The following is a 17,610-nucleotide window of genomic DNA, read 5'->3' as shown; positions in this document are numbered from 1 at the left end:
CTCACCGAAGAAACGCAGAGCCGCGTCCACCTCACGGCACCGCACGTAAGCAGAGAGCATGCAGTTCCACGCCGCCGCCGCCGCCGTCCTGCCGGGCATTTCGTCGAACACCTTCCTGGCATCCGCGAGCTGCCCGGCCGCGGCGTACATGTCAAGGAGGCTGGTCATGACGTGCGAGCTGGACAGAGCGAACCCGCCGGCGAGCGCGGTCGCGTGGAGGGCGGCTCCGTGGGGGGCCGCGGCCGCGCCTGCGCCGGAGAGCGCGGCGAAGAGCGTGGAGAAGGAGAAGGCGTTGGGGCGGAACCCGTGGCGGCCGACGAGGCGGGAGAAGAGGGAGAGGAGCTGGGGAGGCCCCGCGCGGGACGCCGCGGCGGCGCGGAGGAGGAGGTTGGCGAGGGTGGGGGGCTCGGGAGGGTGCTGCGGGGAGGAGGAGGAGGAGAGGAAGAGGGCCTCAGCGCAGGGGAGGTCGGCGGCGGCGGCGGCGAGGGAGATGAGCTTGGCGAGGAGGAAGCGCTTGCGGTGGAAGCCGTTGAGGAGGAGCTGCGCGTGGAGCTGGTCGAGCGCGCGGAGGGAGGCGGTGGCGCCCGGGCGGCGGCGGGCGTGCTGCGCGAGGAGGTAGAGGCGCTGCTGCAGCGCGCGGGAGTAGGGGATGTGAGGGGGCAGGTTGGGTGGGAGAGGAGGAGGAGGAGGACGACGACGACGAGGGGCTTGGCTAGACATGGTCGGCTGGCTTTGGCTCCGCCTCTGCGTCTGACTTGGCTTGGTGGTGTGTTTTCTGCGCGGGAATGGTTTTCTGCCGCACCGTCGATTTGCTTCCGATGGGGCGAAAATGGGTCGCGCCTCGCGCGGTTTGCAGATCGCAGCTCAACTGGTTTTGCAGCGAAAAACCCTCGCTCTGGTGTTGGAGCACATTGCTTCGTGTCCGGGGTGAGAAACCTTTGCAATGGTTTTTATTAGTCGGGCTCAACGGGGACCAACTTTCGTCTTATCTTGTTGAAAACATCGTTTATTGTTGTTGTGCTAACTTTTATTGGTTGAATTTCGGGTGAAGATCCTTGTCCTTGTCATCTCTACGTGTACATGGCGACGAGGGCGTGTATTTCTCTCTCTTTGAGGCGTTACGAAAGAAGTAGACTTTGTCATTGGTGTTAATTTCATATCTTATAATGGTTCTATCACAGTCGTCTCAATCTTGTACTCAGCTTGGTGAAGATTTTGACCTCATTTCCTAGCATCAATTTAAATTAAAAAATTAGTGTAAGAATTAGTGTAAGGTTTTCAGAAGATAAGTTTTAGGAGAATTTTTAGGAAAATTAGTTTTAGTTCATTTTTCTATTAACGGAAGTTCATAGTGTAATTCTTTGTTTGGATTAAAAGTTGCTTTCACAAAACAACGTTTGGTTACATCCATGAAGAACATGATATGATGGATTAGATGCTTGACCCTCAATGTCCGAGGAGCCATTTGAACCTTCGGCTCCTTCTTAGGACAACCACAAGCAAGAGTTGGAAGCCATGACCTTCTTATTCCCCAAGTCGTCATGCAAATAGCTCGTGCATCCTCTCAATCTCTAACCTTACTGTTTCAGCGAATCCGCCCTCTTGGCTTGAACGGCGTGAGGTTGCAGAAATAAGCAACGCCATCGCTGCGTGAGATGAGCAACACAGGCTTCTTGTGGGTATCGTGCGCCCCACCCATGGCGACCACTCGTTGGCCTTCTTCCATATGGGTGTAGCATGTTGAAATTGTAGGATGCTAATATTTGTGTTGTATTGATATGACCTCGTATGAGATATATATAGAGAGGTGCGATATGAGGGAGAGAGACTTGGAACAAGACAGATAATACATGCTTAAACATATTCTGTCTCTATCTCCTTATCTTTATATTTAAACCCAATTATACTTCTAACTCTCCATCAGTCGTAGCGAGAGTGAAGCAAACAATTGCGACTGAATTTGAAGTCTTGTGCTTTCGTCGTCTTTTCCGTTGCGCCATCATCAACTGTGTCCCTGATGGGTCGGCACCTAGGGCGGTGACTTGCGTCCCAGGTGCTTTCCCTGTCTCTCCTCTATTTCTCTTGCAGTCGTAGCGGGAGTGGCATGGACGTTAGTGATGACATGGACACTGTTGACTGGATTTGTTGCCGGTGAGTAGCTATAGACATAGCCCTGTATGTCGATGTTGAGGTAGCCGATCATGATGATGTAGTCGTGGTCAAGGTAGTCATGATTGATGGTGTAGTGGTTGTGAATGATGAAACCGCACAAAGCCGATGGCACACAAAAATGCACTATGACAGAGTTGCAGACATTGGCGATGCAGCTTGCGGATGTCAGAGGGTGCCATCGGCGATGAGTCCATCGGTTTTGCCAAGATCAAAGGAAACCCATCAAGTGCACATCAGTTTTATCAGGACCGTGTGGTCGTGTAGAGGTCGTCACTACGACGTGTCAATGCAGTCTTGCAATATTAACTCTAATCATTTGCATGTCCAATTCTCCTTTTTTTTATTGTCTTGCTCAATTAGTTTGCATGATGGTATTGGCTTTAACTTCCTGCGGGACTAACTTTTTTTGTGAAACCGTCGGATTGTTTCAAGGTTAATTAGCAGAAAAACTAGAGAATACCGGTACATGAGCACACTCGAACATTGGTACAACATGGGAAAGTCCATTCATGTTGAAAACACGACAAAAACATGACAACCAAACAAACACAAACAACTTATTCTAAAAAACACACAAACAACTGCAAAACCTACTCCAATGTTCCCCACTAGTAGATAGAAAAAACTTGCGACTGCTTGAGGGTATTTCTGGATTATTATTGTCCTAAAGAAATGTTAACTATAACTATTCCATTGAGCTTATGCAATTTCCTTTTTTTGCGGGGGCTTTTGCAATTTCTTTAATAGACTAAAAAAATTTGTAGAGTATTTCTTAATATGCGCTACAACTAGCAAGCGTAATGTCAAGAAGGAGCACAAGAGATCAAAGTGGAGAAGAAAATGATAAGCTCATGGCCAATCTTAGTGATTTTAGTCCTTCAAAACGACAGCGGATTTATTGTACACATTGCGTCGATTCTAGCCTTTATTCGCAGCCGAGGTTTCAGTTCCATGTTGGCACGATCATGCTCAGCCCATGCAATAAACGAATCACTGTATGTACAAAGGTATTTTATATCACATCCGATATATACTTCTCTAACTCTGTGGCTAGAGGGAGAAAGTTTGGGGTAGTAGTGTTGAAATGTTGCAACATCTTGATTTAGTGGTATGCTTCTTCAAGTTTGTGTTGTAGGATTTTCAAAGGGTAGAGGGAAAGGGGGATTTGAAGAGAAGAAGAATTGGATGCATGGCATGCTTTTGCATTTATGCATCTCCATTAAGCTCCTCAGAGCATATTGCAAATAATGTGTCATAGTTTCTTCATGATTGTTTGTAGATCTTAAATTCTGATGCGATGTGGCACTTGAGTTATAAGCATGTAATACATGTAAGCAAAAGTGTTTTTCTAGTCCCGAGCTCATGTGAGCTCGGATGAACAGTAAAATCAAAATAAAATGGAAAAAACAGAAAATTCTAAAAAAAAATGTGTGTGAAACTTTGACAGATGTTTTGATAGCTTGCAAAATTTCATCACCAGATGACAACCCTGTAAAATGTAACAAAAAAATAAAACCAATGCTCCAAAATGTTATTTTCAGACACCTTTTACTAACTAAACACAATGTATTAAGGCTAGCTAAGTACCCTTCCCCTATTATCTTAGATTTCCCTTTGTGTAAACGATGCTACTCTGCTGATTGAATAAAGGAGGAGCCAGTTTTTCAAAAAAATATATTAATATGTACTTTAACATTTTCCTTGCACTACAAACATCAAGCATTTTCCATATTTCAACAATATGTACATTATTTACAATCGTTGACCACTAAACCTATCATGTTGTGATAGATTAACAATATTTAGAAATAGAAATAAATAGTTAAAGGTATTTCTAGCTCGCACATTGAGCGGGCCACTTTGCTAGTTTCAAAATAAAATAAAATAAAAATCACCAAAAAGATATTTGCTTCGGCTTCACAAAATGCATCCTAACTAGATCTACAAATACAGCAGAACTAAATCCATTTACCGAACAGATCTGCAAATAAATAAATAAATAATCAAATAAGGACAAGTACTCGCTCTGCTCGCCTAGCTGATGTCCAGCACACACTCATGAATCGTAAACGAAGGCACAGGAGGAACATATAAGGTAGGTTGTAATGGGGAGTATCATATACTAGTATCATGCATATGATACTAGTCTATGATACTACATTCCTAATGCATAGTATCATATGTTGGTATCATAGAGGACTACATTTATTGCCATGCAAGATACGAAGTAGCACATCATTTAATATGATACAGTATCATGATATGATACTCAAGCCTTTCTTTCTTCATTTAATTCTAAGCCACTTCATCAAAATTGCTTAGTTGGCATGCATGATACTACCTACTCCCTCCGTCCGGGTTTATTAGGCCCCCCAACCAAATCGCAGGTACCAAGGCACCGTGATTAATTCCCTGGAAACAAGCGCTGTCCTTCGGTTTCCATGCACGATTTACTGCCCAAAACAAATCCAACTTCACCCGCATGCAGCCCCACGCTCAATTTAATTCCCTGGCGCTTCCGAACCAGACGCCACTTCACACGCGGTGCTGCTGCTACTTTTTCACGTGCGCTCGGACGCTGCATGGCGCATGCATGCGCCAATCAAGGAGGATTAGAAGCGCATGCATTGGCTGGTTGGGAGACAAACGTAGCAGCGGAAAAATCAGAAGAGCATGCTCGCGCCATGTTTTTGCAGTTTTGGTTTGGAGAGCAAGCTCGCGCCATGTTTTTGCAGTTTTGAGCTGGCGTCATGTTTTTGCAGTTCTGAGCTCGCGCCATGTTTTTGATTAGTAGAGCTCGCGCCATGTTTTTGCTTTGAAAGGAACTTGTGTGTCCATTATAAATATAGGCATGCTCTAAGCATCCTCCAACCACAAAGTCATCGAGCTATGCTTCCTTTCGATCTTAACATACCACCAGAGCTGCAAGTTCATGGCGAAGAAGAAGGGAGCAACGGCCGCGGGCAAGGCCGGCCAGGTCTTGGTCATGCCGGCTGCGGGCAAGGCCAGCTACGCCTCGGTCTTTCCGGGCATGTACGCCGGTGTGGGCGTTTTCCTGCATCCATAGGTTCATCGCCTGGCCGTGGACAAGGCTGCGAGCACAGCCCCGCGCTCCTCGGGGGAGGACACGCTGCCGTTCGCGACATAGGTAGCTCGTCCGGCGCTGAACGCCATCTTCGTCTCGGTCTTGCTGGTCGGTTGCCGTCGGTGGCGAGCTCCTCCAGTGGTAGTATGTCCGGCTGGCGGGGCAGTCGTTGGTTCACAAGGCACGAAGACGGCGGCGCGTACTGTGCACACGACGGCGGCGCGTACGATGCCCACGACGGCGGCGCGTACTGTGCACACGACAGCGGCGCATACGGTGCCCACGACGGTGGCGCGTACTATGCACACGACAGCGGCGCGTACGGTGCCCACGACGGCGGCGCCTTCCGTTCTCACGATGGCGGCGCGTACGGCGGCCACGACATGGACCAGCACGTCGAGGAAGAAGGCCACGGCACGGACCAGAACGGCGAGGAAGATGGCCAGGGTACGGACCATCACGGCCAGGACGGCCACGACATGGACCAGCACGGCGAGGACGACCACGGCATGGACCAGCACGGCGAGGAGCACGGCCATGGCATGGACCAGCACGTCGAGGAAGAAGGAGACGGCACGGACCAGAACGCTGAAGATCATGAGACCAACAACATCATCGATCTAAGTAGGTTTGCTTGCTTTGTGTATGAACACTTATTTTTTAGTTCGAATATGCAATGGAACAGTACGTATATTTTTTTATCGGTTTCATAGATGGATTTTGCACATGTATATTTCCTGCAACTTTACAGAATGAGCAATAGGTATTTTTTTATAATGTTTATATTTGTTCCCAGATGTATGAACACTTATTTTCACACTTGTTGTTTAACAAAATTCTACTCTTATGTTTGTTCCCAGATGTGATGGCCAATAGGAAAAGAAGGACATTTCATACTGATGATGAAAAGCGTTCACTGTATACGGCCATTTTGGAGATAAATGGACGTGGTCCATTGAAACGTGGGGTGACTAAGAAAATATCAGCTCTATATAAAGTGTCAGTTAGGGTTCTTCGGCGGATATGGGATAATGGTAGGAGAGGAGGTGGTGTGAATGCGGTTATCAACAAGCGGCCGGGCAGAGTTGGTAGAAAGCGTGTTACATTGGACTCAGATGCTTTAGCCGCCGTCCCTCCGAATGATCGAACAACAATTAGAGATGTTGCCGGTGCATTGAACATGGCGAAGACCACCGTTCACAGGCTTTTGAAGGAGCATGAGTTACGCAAACACACCAACGAGCTCAAGCCTATGCTAGCGGAAGAAAACAAGAAAGCTCGTGTCATGTATTGCCTTTCAAACCTAGAACCCGCTAGTATGCCGGAGAACCCTGTCTTCAAGGATTCGTTTAATGTGGTCCATATTGATGAAAAGTGGTTTTATCGTACAAGGAAAACCCAGGGGGTTTATTTGGGCATTAACGAGCCGAACCCCGTGAGGCACGCCAAAAACAAGGGACACATTGAGAAGATCATGTTTCTTGCTGCTGTTGCTAGGCCAAGATATGATATGCAAGGCAATTGTACTTTTGATGGTAAAATTGGAATTTGGCCCTATGTTGAGTGGAAACCATCACAGAGGAGAAGCCCAAACAGGCCTAGAGGAACGTTGGAGCTCAAGCCATGCGATAAAGTCGGCATGGAGAAGAGCCGGGAATACTTGATCACGAAGGTGTTGCCGGCAATCAAGGAGAAGTGGCCGCAAGAGGATCGGTACAAGCCTATTTTCATCCAACAGGACAATGCCAAGACACATGTTCGACCAGATGATCCGGCGGTGTGTGCGGCAGCTGCTCAAGGTGGTTGGGACATTAGGGTTGTGATGCAGCCACCTAATTCTCCGGACACTAACGCCCTAGATCTTGGCGTGTTCAACTCTCTTCAGTCCGAATGCAGTCCTCCTTGGCACCATGAATCCCTCCTCCCTGCCGAGCACACCCGGTCGCTGGTTCACCAATGCCGTGGCGTCGTCGACGAGCGCCGTGACGGTGTCCATGAGAGCCTCCACCTGGTCCAGCAGCGCCCCAAGGTCTGGACCCTCCTGGGCGAGCGCGAGGATGCCCTGCGCGACGTCGAGCACGTCGTGGGCATGCGCGAGGATGCCCTGCCCCACGTCCAGCACGCCGCCCTGCATGTAGCCATCATGTAAAGACAAGGGTGGAGCATGCATCGTTTGCTATTCATCCTACAAAAGCTAAGTACCATGGCCGGCCTAACTGCACCGACTAAACATCACCATGATCCCTGGATAAGGCATGCATACATACCTGCATGTCCTGGACGCCCAAGCCCAGCTCCGCCTGGGTCTCCGCGTCGGGAGCGACCTTCATGTCGTGCTTGGCCTGCGGTGCATCATGGACGCCGAGGTCTGCGTGCCCAGCAGCGACGAGGTCTGGCAGTGGCGCGCCTAAGCCCAGCCCGGACTGGGTCTCCGCGTCCGGATCGACGTCCACGCTGTGCTCCGCCAGCAACGCACCATGGACACCGAGCTCTGTGTGCCCAGCAGCGGCGAGGTTGGTCGGCGACGCGTCCAAGCCCAGCCCGGACTGGGTCTCCGCGTCCGGATCAACGTCGACGCTGTGCTCCGCCTTCGGTCGCGACGACATTGCTGGTACAGCGCTGCATCCGGCCGGCGAGACGCTGGTTTCTTTCCTGGGACTACTGTTGTGGCGTTGTGCTAGGAGTACTAGTCCGCTCAATGTATAGCAGCTTCTTCTGCATGCCAGCGGATGGAAATTTAATGCGCTTCGGAAGATGAACCGCGGCTGAGGAGATCGAGAAAGCAACGAAGCGTTTTCTGCTTTTGGCAGCCATATCGATTAAGGGGCCTAATAAGAGCGGACGAGCTCCCTCCGCCCAGGGGCCCAATAAACCCGGACGGAGGGAGTATGATACTTCCATTACGGGCAGCCTAAGAGAGAAGAAGTAGTAGAAGATGAATTTTTCCTAGGTGCTAACTTGGGCCACAAAATTGCTGGTCTAGGGTTCCCCCACCTCCTGCTGGTACTGCCGTCGGTACGTGTCGTCTGCGATGGTTTTAGGGCCATGGTGGTGTGGTGGATCTCGGCCCTTGTCGGGGAAGGGCTTTGTTTTCAGTTGTTCCTTCGTATTTTGTTAGAGTTTGTGTCCTATTCAAGAAGACGAGATGACAACAGCTCCCTGAAGATGGAATAAGGTTCTCCCAGCCTGCCCTCCCGATGGTGTGTCTAGCATCATCGATGGGCATGTGGAGGTGTGTCTCCGGCGGATCTGTTCTTGCTGGATATGCTCGGATCTGATCATAGTTCGTCTATGTTCATGTGTTTTCAGATTGAATTCTTTCGATCTACACTACTCTCTTCATCGGCGGCGGTTGCCTTAGTACGACGATTTTTCGACTGTCTACTAGAACAAGTTTTGTCCAGCTCCTGCAAGGGAGGGGCAATGACGGCGGCGCGTCTTCAGCTCGCTTCAATGCTTGTAGTCGTCGCTAGGTGGTCTACGGATCTGGATATAATTTTTATTATTTAAGATGTTTGTTGTAGTGCCATGATTGCAGATGAATATATCGGAAGTTTTCTTGAAAAATAAATAAGAGAAAAGAAAAAAGAAGAAGAACACGGAAGCTAATGAGGATGGAGAGTAGGCATCTTCTGGGCGAGGTACCGTCGACGAGGACAACCGGTCGAGTGGCCACGTATCTGTCCATAACACAAGAGTAAAGTAAAATACACCTAAAAACATCCTAGTCGGCCATGGCACAAGAGCTGCACGTGAAAACTTAATGCACGAGGCAGGTAGGAGTTAGCGGGCACCGCATAATCGCCTAGGGCACGCAGCGCACACGTAGACGATCTCAACCGTGTACGTGGCTCTCAGCGGAGCACGGCTCATTCATGCATATCACTTCTCAACAATTACTGCCCATGCGAAGCATCGTCTCCTATAAATTGGGGCCATATATACGAGTCTTGTTCCTGTGCGTTTTCGCAGCAGGGAAGGCAGCCATGGAGAGCAAGCATTTCAAGAGCGTGATCATGTGTGCACTCATACTGATACTGGGACTGCTTGTCCAGGGACAAATCCAAGTAGCAGAGGGCAAGAGCTGCTGCAGAGACACCAGGTCAAGAAACTGTTACAACGTGTGCCTTCTTGTGCACCCCAGTACTCCCTGCTCAAAAATGTGTGGCTGTGTGCTCACAAGGGACAGCACATGCCCCAGGGAATACCCTAAGCTCAACCTTCTCCCCGGTTCAGCTGGTACGTGAACCCAAGCCACCCTTCCTGTTTTCTCTACATCATTTTGCTCCCAGATGCATAGAAATTGCAATTAACGGCTGGTTGACTAATGCTTGCTCCTGCTGTTGCGGAAGAAGAACCAGACGCCATTGAGTACTGCAAATTAGGATGTAGGCTCTCAGTCTGTGACAACGTCAATTCAGGTAGTATCTGAATTAACTCATCATCTGTATATATAACTTTCAATTTATCATAAGAGGGAAAAGTTTTTTTTTCGGTTTGGAATGAGCATTGCACATATCTTGATCTTGTCATCAGCTGAGCTTGGCGAAGACACGAAAGTCGGCGTGGGGCGCTGCGGCGATGCGTGCGGCCGGTTCTGCAACAATGCCACCAACATTGCATCCGTCGATGCTTGATCATGTATGAGCATGCGCTGAGGTCCCGATCGTCTTCCCAGTGGCTTACCTTCTTCGTCGTTGCTGCTGCCTCAGCCGTTATCTAGTTCTTGCTTTAGCTATGATGTGCTAGGCTTTGCTTCCAACTACTGTATGCTGTGTCTGAAGTGTTGTGTGGGTGCTCTGCTTTTATTTTGAGATCTTGCACGATCCTTTTGAGGTGCTGGGCTGGGGTTCGTCGTAATCCCCGGTCATGTAAGATAGTATGTCGTGTGCGGGGTAACAAAAACCCTAGTAGTAGCTGTGAACCTTGGTTTCTCTTAGTGAAATCGGAGAGGGGGGCCTCTCTTTTGATCAAGAAAATAAAATGCACTGAGATCCCACGTCAATCTTTTATTTATATCTGTACATACTTGAGGAAGATCCGCCGCGAGTTCCATAATTTACTTCGTTCATACTCAGTAGAGGAGCACTTCTAAACCTTATCTTCTACTCCCTCCGTTCACTATTAAGATATTTTTTATATTTCAATATGGACTACATATGGACTGAAATGAGTGAACAAATACACTAAAATACGGCTATATACATCTGTTTCAGAAAAAAGTTAGAACATCCTATAATGGTGAACGGAGGGAGGGAGTAGTATTTAGTAAACCGGAGAGGCTCCGGTGATTGCCTGAACTTATTATATGTTTCTACATCGGCCACAAAGCCGGCAACGGCCGCGGGCAAGGCCGGCCAGGTCTTGGTCATGCCGGCTGCGGGCAAGGCCAGCTACGCCTCGGTCTTTCCGGGCGTGTACGCCGGTGTGGGCGTTTTCCTGCATCCATAGGTTCATCGCCTGGCCGTGGACAAGGCTGCGAGCACAGCCCCGCGCTCCTCGGGGGAGGACACGCTGCCGTTCGCGACATAGGTAGCTCGTCCGGCGCTGAACGCCATCTTCGTCTCGGTCTTGCTGGTCGGTTGCCGTCGGTGGCGAGCTCCTCCAGTGGTAGTATGTCCGGCTGGCGGGGCAGTCGTTGGTTCACAAGGCACGAAGACGGCGGCGCGTACTGTGCACACGACGGCGGCGCGTACGATGCCCACGACGGCGGCGCGTACTGTGCACACGACAGCGGCGCATACGGTGCCCACGACGGTGGCGCGTACTATGCACACGACAGCGGCGCGTACGGTGCCCACGACGGCGGCGCCTTCCGTTCTCACAATGGCGGCGCGTACGGCGGCCACGACATGGACCAGCACGTCGAGGAAGAAGGCCACGGCACGGACTAGAACGGCGAGGAAGATGGCCAGGGTACGGACCAGCACGGCCAGGACGGCCACGACATGGACCAGCACGGCGAGGACGACCACGGCATGGACCAGCACGGCGAGGAGCACGGCCATGGCATGGACCAGCACGTCGAGGAAGAAGGAGACGGCACGGACCAGAACGCTGAAGATCATGAGACCAACAACATCATCGATCTAAGTAGGTTTGCTTGCTTTGTGTATGAACACTTATTTTTTAGTTCGAATATGCAATGGAACAGTACGTATATTTTTTTATCGGTTTCATAGATGGATTTTGCACATGTATATTTCCTGCAACTTTACAGAATGAGCAATAGGTATTTTTTTTATAATGTTTATATTTGTTCCCAGATGTATGAACACTTATTTTCACACTTGTTGTTTAACAAAATTCTACTCTTATGTTTGTTCCCAGATGTGATGGCCAATAGGAAAAGAAGGACATTTCATACTGATGACGAAAAGCGTTCACTGTATACGGCCATTTTGGAGATAAATGGACGTGGTCCATTGAAACGTGGGGTGACTAAGAAAATATCAGCTCTATATAAAGTGTCAGTTAGGGTTCTTCGGCGGATATGGGATAATGGTAGGAGAGGAGGTGGTGTGAATGCGGTTATCAACAAGCGGCCGGGCAGAGTTGGTAGAAAGCGTGTTACATTGGACTCAGATGCTTTAGCCGCCGTCCCTCCGAATGATCGAACAACAATTAGAGATGTTGCCGGTGCATTGAACATGGCGAAGACCACCGTTCACAGGCTTTTGAAGGAGCATGAGTTACGCAAACACACCAACGAGCTCAAGCCTATGCTAGCGGAAGAAAACAAGAAAGCTCGTGTCATGTATTGCCTTTCAAACCTAGAACCCGCTAGTATGCCGGAGAACCCTGTCTTCAAGGATTCGTTTAATGTGGTCCATATTGATGAAAAGTGGTTTTATCGTACAAGGAAAACCCAGGGGGTTTATTTGGGCATTAACGAGCCGAACCCCGTGAGGCACGCCAAAAACAAGGGACACATTGAGAAGATCATGTTTCTTGCTGCTGTTGCTAGGCCAAGATATGATATGCAAGGCAATTGTACTTTTGATGGTAAAATTGGAATTTGGCCCTATGTTGAGTGGAAACCATCACAGAGGAGAAGCCCAAACAGGCCTAGAGGAACGTTGGAGCTCAAGCCATGCGATAAAGTCGGCATGGAGAAGAGCCGGGAATACTTGATCACGAAGGTGTTGCCGGCAATCAAGGAGAAGTGGCCGCAAGAGGATCGGTACAAGCCTATTTTCATCCAACAGGACAATGCCAAGACACATGTTCGACCAGATGATCCGGCGGTGTGTGCGGCAGCTGCTCAAGGTGGTTGGGACATTAGGGTTGTGATGCAGCCACCTAATTCTCCGGACACTAACGCCCTAGATCTTGGCGTGTTCAACTCTCTTCAGTCCGAATGCAGTCCTCCTTGGCACCACGAATCCCTCCTCCCTGCCGAGCACACCCGGTCGCTGGTTCACCAATGCCGTGGCGTCGTCGACGAGCGCCGTGACGGTGTCCATGAGAGCCTCCACCTGGTCCAGCAGCGCCCCAAGGTCTGGACCCTCCTGGGCGAGCGCGAGGATGCCCTACGCGACGTCGAGCACGTCGTGGGCATGCGCGAGGATGCCCTGCCCCACGTCCAGCACGCCGCCCTGCATGTAGCCATCATGTAAAGACAAGGGTGGAGCATGCATCGTTTGCTATTCATCCTACAAAAGCTAAGTACCATGGCCGGCCTAACTGCACCGACTAAACATCACCATGATCCCTGGATAAGGCATGCATACATACCTGCATGTCCTGGACGCCCAAGCCCAGCTCCGCCTGGGTCTCCGCGTCGGGAGCGACCTTCATGTCGTGCTCGGCCTGCGGCGCATCATGGACGCCGAGGTCTGCGTGCCCAGCAGCGACGAGGTCTGGCAGTGGCGCGCCTAAGCCCAGCCCGGACTGGGTCTCCGCGTCCGGATCGACGTCCACGCTGTGCTCCGCCAGCGACGCACCATGGACACCGAGCTCTGCGTGCCCAGCAGCGGCGAGGTTGGTCGGCGACGCGTCCAAGCCCAGCCCGGACTGGGTCTCCGCGTCCGGATCAACGTCGACGCTGTGCTCCGCCTTCGGTCGCGACGACATTGCTGGTACATCGCTGCATCCGGCCGGCGAGACGCTGGTTTCTTTCCTGGGACTACTGTTGTGGCGTTGTGCTAGGAGTACTAGTCCGCTCAATGTATAGCAGCTTCTTCTGCATGCCAGCGGATGGAAATTTAATGCGCTTCGGAAGATGAACCGCGGCTGAGGAGATCGAGAAAGCAACGAAGCATTTTCTGCTTTTGGCAGCCATATCGATTAAGGGGCCTAATAAGAGCGGACGAGCTCCCTCCGCCCAGGGGCCCAATAAACCCGGACGGAGGGAGTATGATACTTCCATTACGGGCAGCCTAAGAGAGAAGAAGTAGTAGAAGAAGAATTTTTCCTAGGTGCTAACTTGGGCCACAAAATTGCTGGTCTAGGGTTCCCCCACCTCCTGCTGGTACTGTCGTCGGTACATGTCGTCTGCGATGGTTTTAGGGCCATGGTGGTGTGGTGGATCTCGGCCCTTGTTGGGGAAGGGCTTTGTTTTCAGTTGTTCCTTCGTATTTTGTTAGAGTTTGTGTCCTATTCAAGAAGACGAGACGACAACAGCTCCCTGAAGATGGAATAAGGTTCTCCCAGCCTGCCCTCCCGATGGTGTGTCTAGCATCATCGATGGGCATGTGGAGGTGTGTCTCCGGCGGATCTGTTCTTGCTGGATATGCTCGGATCTGATCATAGTTCGTCTATGTTCATGTGTTTTCAGATTGAATTCTTTCGATCTACACTACTCTCTTCATCGGCGGCGGTTGCCTTAGTACGACGATTTTTCGACTGTCTACTAGAACAAGTTTTGTCCAGCTCCTGCAAGGGAGGGGCAATGACGGCGGCGCGTCTTCAGCTCGCTTCAATGCTTGTAGTCGTCGCTAGGTGGTCTACGGATCTGGATATAATTTTTATTATTTAAGATGTTTGTTGTAGTGCCATGATTGCAGATGAATATATCGGAAGTTTTCTTGAAAAATAAATAAGAGAAAAGAAAAAAGAAGAAGAACACGGAAGCTAATGAGGATGGAGAGTAGGCATCTTCTGGGCGAGGTACCGTCGACGAGGACAACCGGTCGAGTGGCCACGTATCTGTCCATAACACAAGAGTAAAGTAAAATACACCTAAAAACATCCTAGTCGGCCATGGCACAAGAGCTGCACGTGAAAACTTAATGCACGAGGCAGGTAGGAGTTAGCGGGCACCGCATAATCGCCTAGGGCACGCAGCGCACACGTAGACGATCTCAACCGTGTACGTGGCTCTCAGCGGAGCACGGCTCATTCATGCATATCACTTCTCAACAATTACTGCCCATGCGGAGCATCGTCTCCTATAAATTGGGGCCATATATACGAGTCTTGTTCCTGTGCGTTTTCGCAGCAGGGAAGGCAGCCATGGAGAGCAAGCATTTCAAGAGCGTGATCATGTGTGCACTCATACTGATACTGGGACTGCTTGTCCAGGGACAAATCCAAGTAGCAGAGGGCAAGAGCTGCTGCAGAGACACCAGGTCAAGAAACTGTTACAACGTGTGCCTTCTTGTGCACCCCAGTACTCCCTGCTCAAAAATGTGTGGCTGTGTGCTCACAAGGGACAGCACATGCCCCAGGGAATACCCTAAGCTCAACCTTCTCCCCGGTTCAGCTGGTACGTGAACCCAAGCCACCCTTCCTGTTTTCTCTACATCATTTTGCTCCCAGATGCATAGAAATTGCAATTAACGGCTGGTTGACTAATGCTTGCTCCTGCTGTTGCGGAAGAAGAACCAGACGCCATTGAGTACTGCAAATTAGGATGTAGGCTCTCAGTCTGTGACAACGTCAATTCAGGTAGTATCTGAATTAACTCATCATCTGTATATATAACTTTCAATTTATCATAAGAGGGAAAAGTTTTTTTTCGGTTTGGAATGAGCATTGCACATATCTTGATCTTGTCATCAGCTGAGCTTGGCGAAGACACGAAAGTCGGCGTGGGGCGCTGCGGCGATGCGTGCGGCCGGTTCTGCAACGATGCCACCAACATTGCATCCGTCGATGCTTGATCATGTATGAGCATGCGCTGAGGTCCCGATCGTCTTCCCAGTGGCTTACCTTCTTCGTCGTTGCTGCTGTCTCAGCCGTTATCTAGTTCTTGCTTTAGCTATGATGTGCTAGGCTTTGCTTCCAACTACTGTATGCTGTGTCTGAAGTGTTGTGTGGGTGCTCTGCTTTTATTTTCAGATCTTGCACGATCCTTTTGAGGTGCTGGGCTGGGGTTCGTCGTAATCCCGGTCATGTAAGATAGTATGTCGTGTGCGGGGTAACAAAAACCCTAGTAGTAGCTGTGAACCTTGGTTTCTCTTAGTGAAATCGGAGAGGGGGGCCTCTCTTTTGATCAAGAAAATAAAATGCACCGAGATCCCACGTCAATCTTTTATTTATATCTGTACATACTTGAGGAAGATCCGCCGCGAGTTCCATAATTTACTTCGTTCATACGCAGTAGAGGAGCACTTCTAAACCTTATCTTCTACTCCCTCCGTTCACTATTAAGATATTTTTTATATTTCAATATGGACTACATATGGACTGAAATGAGTGAACAAATACACTAAAATACGGCTATATACATCTGTTTCAGAAAAAAGTTAGAACATCCTATAATGGTGAACGGAGGGAGGGAGTAGTATTTAGTAAACCGGAGAGGCTCCGGTGATTGCCTGAACTTATTATATGTTTCTACATCGGCCACAAAGCCGGCAACGGCCGCGGGCAAGGCCGGCCAGGTCTTGGTCATGCCGGCTGCGGGCAAGGCCAGCTACGCCTCGGTCTTTCCGGGCGTGTACGCCGGTGTGGGCGTTTTCCTGCATCCATAGGTTCATCGCCTGGCCGTGGACAAGGCTGCGAGCACAGCCCCGCGCTCCTCGGGGGAGGACACGCTGCCGTTCGCGACATAGGTAGCTCGTCCGGCGCTGAACGCCATCTTCGTCTCGGTCTTGCTGGTCGGTTGCCGTCGGTGGCGAGCTCCTCCAATGGTAGTATGTCCGGCTGGCGGGGCAGTCGTTGGTTCACAAGGCACGAAGACGGCGGCGCGTACTGTGCACACGACGGCGGCGCGTACGATGCCCACGACGGCGGCGCGTACTGTGCACACGACAGCGGCGCATACGGTGCCCACGACGGTGGCGCGTACTATGCACACGACAGCGGCGCGTACGGTGCCCACGACGGCGGCGCCTTCCGTTCTCACGATGGCGGCGCGTACGGCGGCCACGACATGGACCAGCACGTCGAGGAAGAAGGCCACGGCACGGACCAGAACGGCGAGGAAGATGGCCAGGGTACGGACCAGCACGGCCAGGACGGCCACGACATGGACCAGCACGGCGAGGACGACCACGGCATGGACCAGCACGGCGAGGAGCACGGACATGGCATGGACCAGCACGTCGAGGAAGAAGGAGACGGCACGGACCAGAACGCTGAAGATCATGAGACCAACAACATCATCGATCTAAGTAGGTTTGCTTGCTTTGTGTATGAACACTTATTTTTTAGTTCGAATATGCAATGGAACAGTGCGTATATTTTTTATCGGTTTCATAGATGGATTTTGCACATGTATATTTCCTGCAACTTTACAGAATGAGCAATAGGTATTTTTTTATATTGTTTATATTTGTTCCCAGATGTATGAACACTTATTTTCACACTTGTTGTTTAACAAAATTCTACTCTTATGTTTGTTCCCAGATGTGATGGCCAATAGGAAAAGAAGGACATTTCATACTGATGACGAAAAGCGTTCACTGTATACGGCCATTTTGGAGATAAATGGACGTGGTCCATTGAAACGTGGGGTGACTAAGAAAATATCAGCTCTATATAAAGTGTCAGTTAGGGTTCTTCGGCGGATATGGGATAATGGTAGGAGAGGAGGTGGTGTGAATGCGGTTATCAACAAGCGGCCGGGCAGAGTTGGTAGAAAGCGTGTTACATTGGACTCAGATGCTTTAGCCGCCGTCCCTCCGAATGATCGAACAACAATTAGAGATGTTGCCGGTGCATTGAACATGGCGAAGACCACCGTTCACAGGCTTTTGAAGGAGCATGAGTTACGCAAACACACCAACGAGCTCAAGCCTATGCTAGCGGAAGAAAACAAGAAAGCTCGTGTCATGTATTGCCTTTCAAACCTAGAACCCGCTAGTATGCCGGAGAACCCTGTCTTCAAGGATTCGTTTAATGTGGTCCATATTGATGAAAAGTGGTTTTATCGTACAAGGAAAACCCAGGGGGTTTATTTGGGC

At 50.1% G+C, this 17,610-nt stretch overlaps 2 protein-coding genes across 6 annotated transcripts; both read left to right on the top strand.

Moving 5' to 3' along the window:
• Positions 1–9,211: 9,211 nt before the first annotated feature.
• Positions 9,212–10,246, top strand: LOC123107120 (probable leaf thionin). 3 transcript variants are annotated; one of them, XM_044529129.1, is made up of 3 exons: positions 9,212–9,496; positions 9,619–9,678; positions 9,794–10,246. In XM_044529129.1, the coding sequence occupies exons 1-3, from the start codon at positions 9,244–9,246 to the stop codon at positions 9,892–9,894; spliced, it is 414 nt and encodes a 137-aa protein (XP_044385064.1). In that variant the 5' UTR covers positions 9,212–9,243; the 3' UTR covers positions 9,895–10,246. The 3 variants fall into 3 exon arrangements, with proteins under 3 accessions (XP_044385064.1, XP_044385063.1, XP_044385062.1); XM_044529128.1 differs by having other exon boundaries at positions 9,613–9,678; XM_044529127.1 differs by having other exon boundaries at positions 9,610–9,678.
• Positions 10,247–14,678: 4,432 nt separating this feature from the next.
• LOC123107118 (probable leaf thionin) lies at positions 14,679–15,730 on the top strand. 3 transcript variants are annotated; one of them, XM_044529126.1, is made up of 3 exons: positions 14,679–14,966; positions 15,089–15,148; positions 15,263–15,730. In XM_044529126.1, the coding sequence occupies exons 1-3, from the start codon at positions 14,714–14,716 to the stop codon at positions 15,361–15,363; spliced, it is 414 nt and encodes a 137-aa protein (XP_044385061.1). In that variant the 5' UTR covers positions 14,679–14,713; the 3' UTR covers positions 15,364–15,730. The 3 variants fall into 3 exon arrangements, with proteins under 3 accessions (XP_044385061.1, XP_044385060.1, XP_044385059.1); XM_044529125.1 differs by having other exon boundaries at positions 14,681–14,966; positions 15,083–15,148; XM_044529124.1 differs by having other exon boundaries at positions 14,681–14,966; positions 15,080–15,148.
• Positions 15,731–17,610: the final 1,880 nt, after the last annotated feature.

Source organism: Triticum aestivum, chromosome 5A, assembly GCF_018294505.1.
Source record: "Triticum aestivum cultivar Chinese Spring chromosome 5A, IWGSC CS RefSeq v2.1, whole genome shotgun sequence".
Lineage (NCBI taxonomy): Eukaryota > Viridiplantae > Streptophyta > Magnoliopsida > Poales > Poaceae > Triticum > Triticum aestivum.
Note: the sequence above shows the minus strand (reverse complement) of the source record. Positions and strands in the feature narration are given on the sequence as shown.